This window comes from Capricornis sumatraensis, chromosome 9 (genome assembly GCF_032405125.1).
Source record: "Capricornis sumatraensis isolate serow.1 chromosome 9, serow.2, whole genome shotgun sequence".
NCBI lineage: Eukaryota > Metazoa > Chordata > Mammalia > Artiodactyla > Bovidae > Capricornis > Capricornis sumatraensis.
This window is the reverse complement of record NC_091077.1, coordinates 43,068,628-43,072,637: the sequence shown is the minus strand read 5'-3', so window position 1 is coordinate 43,072,637 and position 4,010 is coordinate 43,068,628. Positions and strand designations below refer to the sequence as shown.

Sequence of the window (4,010 nt, the reverse complement as noted above, 5' to 3'; positions counted from 1 at the left end):
GTATTTTAGTCTAAATCTGTCCCCAATATTACATGGGACATGGGACATACTTAACAAAATTTTCCTGAAACTCTCATGTAACTGGACAGCCTGCATTTTGGTTTGTTAAAGCTGGTAATCCTACTGTTCCACCTCCCAACTGGATCATTTCAGGGCCACTTCCCAGTGTCTTGGCTTAATTCAGGAAGTAATAACCATGGGACGAGTGAGTCTGTGATGGCTGACTGACCAGCAGTTAATTTTCCTTGCCGCTCTCACTTAAGTGCGTGCAGCTTCTTAAATCCCACATGAGAAAAAAATCCTGAGCACACTGAGAACCCCCCAGCCCATCATCAGGATCACTCAGAAGTTCCATCCAATGCATCTGGGAATATTTGACCTGGTTGCTATGAGCAGGGCTGGGTCTTAGCTGTGTCTCAAGAGCTTCCATATGAATGAACGCTTCATAGCAGAAAAACACCTGGCCAGTTTCCAGTTCCAGTCCCTCGTGGGGCATATGACCATCTCTCAGACCCTCAATCTCGTTATTGACCAAACGGAGGTCAGAGGCTCCCTTTGTGGGTCAGGCTTAACACCTGGGGCCAAGTAGGTGCTGGGCTTTAATGGCCTCTTGTCCAAGTGGGAGAGGGCCCAGGGCCTCAGTCCCTGGGTTCTGCCCTGTCATCTCACACAGAAGGGTAAAACCAAGACCCAGGAAGGTGGTGAGTCATCTGGGCCCCCAATCAGTGGGGCTGCTCTGGGACACCAGTCAGCTTTGGACAGTCAGTGAGCCACACTGCATGTGAGGACGGCCTGTGAATGCAGACAGATGCCTTGTTCAGGGCTGAATTCCAGGCTGCTCAGGAGAGTCGCACAGCGTCTCTGAGCATTTCCCCATTTGGGACACGGTTCTAAGAACACAGCCTGGCTGTGTACCTAGATCTCAGCCCAGAGCGGGGTCTTGCACACAGTAGGCCTTCACATTCCTCTTGGGAAGCAGAAACCAAGGGGACACTACCCGACCCGCACCCCTTGCTAGGTCTCAGGACACTTCTATTTCCTGGGAATAGTAAGGGCGCCACCATGTGGCCGAGGCGTGAAGCGAAGCCAGGCTTGAAGGGCATGGGGCCTCCGGACTTGAGCCTGAATGCCCCTCCTTCAGGCACGTCTCAGCCTTTCAGTTGCCTCCTGGTACATCATTACCAAGACTCCGCCGCCCCCTCAGTCTGGCTTGCTTCGGTCCACTCCTGCAGGCAGCGTGCAATCAATAAAGGCGGACTGGGTGCAGGAATGGATGGTTTTATTGCTCGGGCCCCGTGGCCGCAGCGTCTCAGGGGCTCCTCAGGCGGCTGCGCCCTCAGCCATGACGCTGTCGATCCAGGCCGCGTAGCTCGCCAAGCGCGTGTAGATACCGGGCTTCTTGCGGTTGCCGCAGACCCGCGAGCCCGAGGTGACCACGCCCTCGGCCACGCTGCTGCACACCAGCGGGCCTCCGGAGTCGCCCTGCGGGGAGCGGGGTCGTGAGGTCCGGTGCAGGCCTGCCCTCCCGCATCCTGGTTCCGGTCCACTAGAGCCTGCTGCAGTTCCAGTCTGTTGCAATTCCGCTCAGCCCTGAGGCCCCAATCATTCCCTCACTCGTCAGTTTCCCCAGGGTCCACCCACCGCCGCCCATCAAGGCCTCGCCTCCGGATTTCGGTTTCGCCATTTTCAAGCTCCACTCCGCCCTCCGTCCCAGTCTATGCGCAGCAGCCCCTCGAAGCCTTCAAGCTCGAGTCCCAACGTATCCACATCCTCTCCCAGTTGTCACTTCTTCTCCCAATCCTCTTTTGTCCTCAGGCCAGCCATGCCCCCCTGGCCTGTCCGAATGCTCTGTCCCTCTGCTGGCCCCGCCCTCCAGCATACCTGACCTTCTCTGCCCCGTCCCCAGGGCGCCCCTCCTCTCTCCTGGACCCACCCCTAACAGGCTGGTCCCCTCTGCCCCGCCCCTCTACTGGCCCCACCCACAGTAGGGCCGCCCTGCCCCTCTACGGGCCCCAAGCCCAGCAGGCTGGTACCCTCTCCCTCCTGTCCCGCCTGCGCACCTTGCAGGTGTCCCGGCGGTTGCTCTCCGCGCACATCATTCGCTCTGTGATGGCGCCGTCGTGATACGTTCGCAGGTTACAGGTGGCGCGGTCGAGCACGGGCAGGAGTAGGTGCTGCAGGCGGTCGGGTTTCCGGCCGGTGTGGCTGACCACGCCCCAGCCCGCCACGTCGCAAAGAGTGCCCGCAGCCACGTCGCGGTCTTCGCGCTGCCATGGCAGGAGCTGCACGGCAGGGCCTAGCACGGCTTTCTCAGAGAGCTGGGGGATGGAGCAGAAGCGAGCGTTAGGCCCAGGGCGGGACGGAGTCCCAGAGCAGCGGGGGAACTGCGGCTAGACCCGACAGACCTGCAGCAGGAGTAGGTCGTGGTCGATGGTCTCTGGCCGGCTGCCCGGGTGGGGCACTACGCGGAGCACATCGTACAGGCGCTTGGAGGGCTCCGGCTGCGACAGGGAGTGCGCGCCCAGGAGGACCTGCACCTTCCCATCGGCCCTGGGAGTGGGGTGGACGCGCATCAGAACCACGTCCCCTCCGCCCCGCCCCGCTCGGCCCCGTTCTTTGCCCCGGGCCACTCACACGTCCTCCAGGCAGTGCGCTGCGCTCATCACCCACTGCTCTGCTATCAGGAAGCCTCCGCACACGTGCTTGCCGTTCACCTGCACGGATGCCATGTAGGGCCGGGAGTGGGATGGAGCCTCCTGGCCGCGCAGGATCCGGCCACGGGGCTGGGCCGCTAGAGGTAGGCAGGTCAACGTGAGGACCTCAGCGGTGACTGCAGCCCAGCCCTAGGGATCCCCTATGGGCTACAACACCCCACCCTTCAGTGGCTGTAACAGCCCCTCAGACCTGGAATTCCATCCTGCAATCCTCCCCAACAGAATTACAACCTTCCGGGGCCCCAGGGAGGAACGGCTGAGAAGACAAACGATAGGGAGTGAGGGAACCTGTGGAAAACCTCATGCCTACACAGTGGGCCTGATGGCTTCAATTTAAACACGAGGAAAGTGGGGCTGCTCAAACCCAACATCCCTGCCAGCATTTGCCTCTCGGTTTTCCAGTATGTGGAAAGCTAGATGCAAAGTTTTAAGAATATCCCCTGGAAGTCAAGTAGTTGGGACTCTCACTGCCAAGAGCAGGGGTTCAATCCTTGGTTGGGGAATAAGATCCTGCAAGCTGCTTGGCACTGCCAAAACAAACAAAAAAAAACAACCCCCAAATCCCTAAAGTTTGGAGAATTCCTTGGTTTCCAGAGCCTTCTGTTCATGTGGGGCTGAGGAATAGTCCTGTTTGATGGAGGGGCCACTTCGATGACTGCCCTGCAAACTGGTGGCCCCCATTGGTCATCCCACATCCACTCACCACACAAGGCTGTCCCGAGGAGGATCAGAACCACCAGGTGCAGGGAGCGGTCTGCCATGATGCCGCCGTGGCCTTGACACTGACCCAGGCAAGACCCTGGGGGTGCTTTTATGAGGCTGGAAGGAGGCGGGTGCTCCCAAAGGCGCTATCTGCCGGGTGGGCATAGGCCCAGCTGGAGAAAGGGAAGCTGCCTGTCCATTCTCCCCAAGGGTGCGGTTCTCTCCCACGGACTTTGTACTGAGTATAGACAGGCTGCTGGGTATGCCAACTACCCCTGTGAGCCTGACCCAGGGCCAGCCCTGGTGTGGGAAGCTGCCTCTCAGATGGGCAACTGGCAGAGCAGAGGGATGGACCCACCCTTAGGCCCCCAGCCCAGTCCCCCCTAGTGCCTATCCAGCTCCAAAAGTTTCGCAACAGCAGCTGAAGACCACAGTCTGTAAACAACCCACTTCCTCCTTTTCCGCTCCTCCCTTCTTTCTCTTCCTCCTACAATTTGGAGAAGAGGTCAGGTGGGGGTGGGGAGAGGTTATCCAACACCCTTGTTCCCACTGGTGTGGCTCTGGAGCTTGATACCCCAACAAGTAGAATATGGG

General features: G+C 59.3%; 1 protein-coding gene across 2 annotated transcripts; it reads right to left on the bottom strand.

Annotated features, from left to right (window-relative positions):
- Window positions 1-1,278: 1,278 nt before the first annotated feature.
- CFD (complement factor D) lies at window positions 1,279-3,733 on the bottom strand. 2 transcript variants are annotated; one of them, XM_068980603.1, is made up of 5 exons: window positions 3,403-3,733; window positions 2,635-2,797; window positions 2,406-2,550; window positions 2,061-2,318; window positions 1,279-1,482 (listed from the first exon to the last, which is right to left on the bottom strand). In XM_068980603.1, the coding sequence occupies exons 1-5, from the start codon at window positions 3,473-3,475 to the stop codon at window positions 1,321-1,323; spliced, it is 801 nt and encodes a 266-aa protein (XP_068836704.1). In that variant the 5' UTR covers window positions 3,476-3,733; the 3' UTR covers window positions 1,279-1,320. The 2 variants fall into 2 exon arrangements, with proteins under 2 accessions (XP_068836704.1, XP_068836706.1); XM_068980605.1 differs by having other exon boundaries at window positions 2,635-2,791; window positions 3,418-3,729.
- Between the last annotated feature and the right edge of the window lie 277 nt (window positions 3,734-4,010).

Excerpts from the sequence above, each read along its gene's own strand:
- CFD (XM_068980603.1), bottom strand. The coding sequence starts at position 3,475 with ATGGCAGACCGCTCCCTGCACCTGGTGGTTCTGATCCTCCTCGGGACA. Across the intron at positions 2,798-3,402 it reads GTGTGGTGAGTGGATGTGGG|CTCTAGCGGCCCAGCCCCGT; the intron begins ATGACCAATGGG and ends TGACCTGCCTAC. Across the intron at positions 2,319-2,405 it reads ACGACCTACTCCTGCTGCAG|CTCTCTGAGAAAGCCGTGCT; the intron begins GTCTGTCGGGTC and ends TCCATCCCCCAG.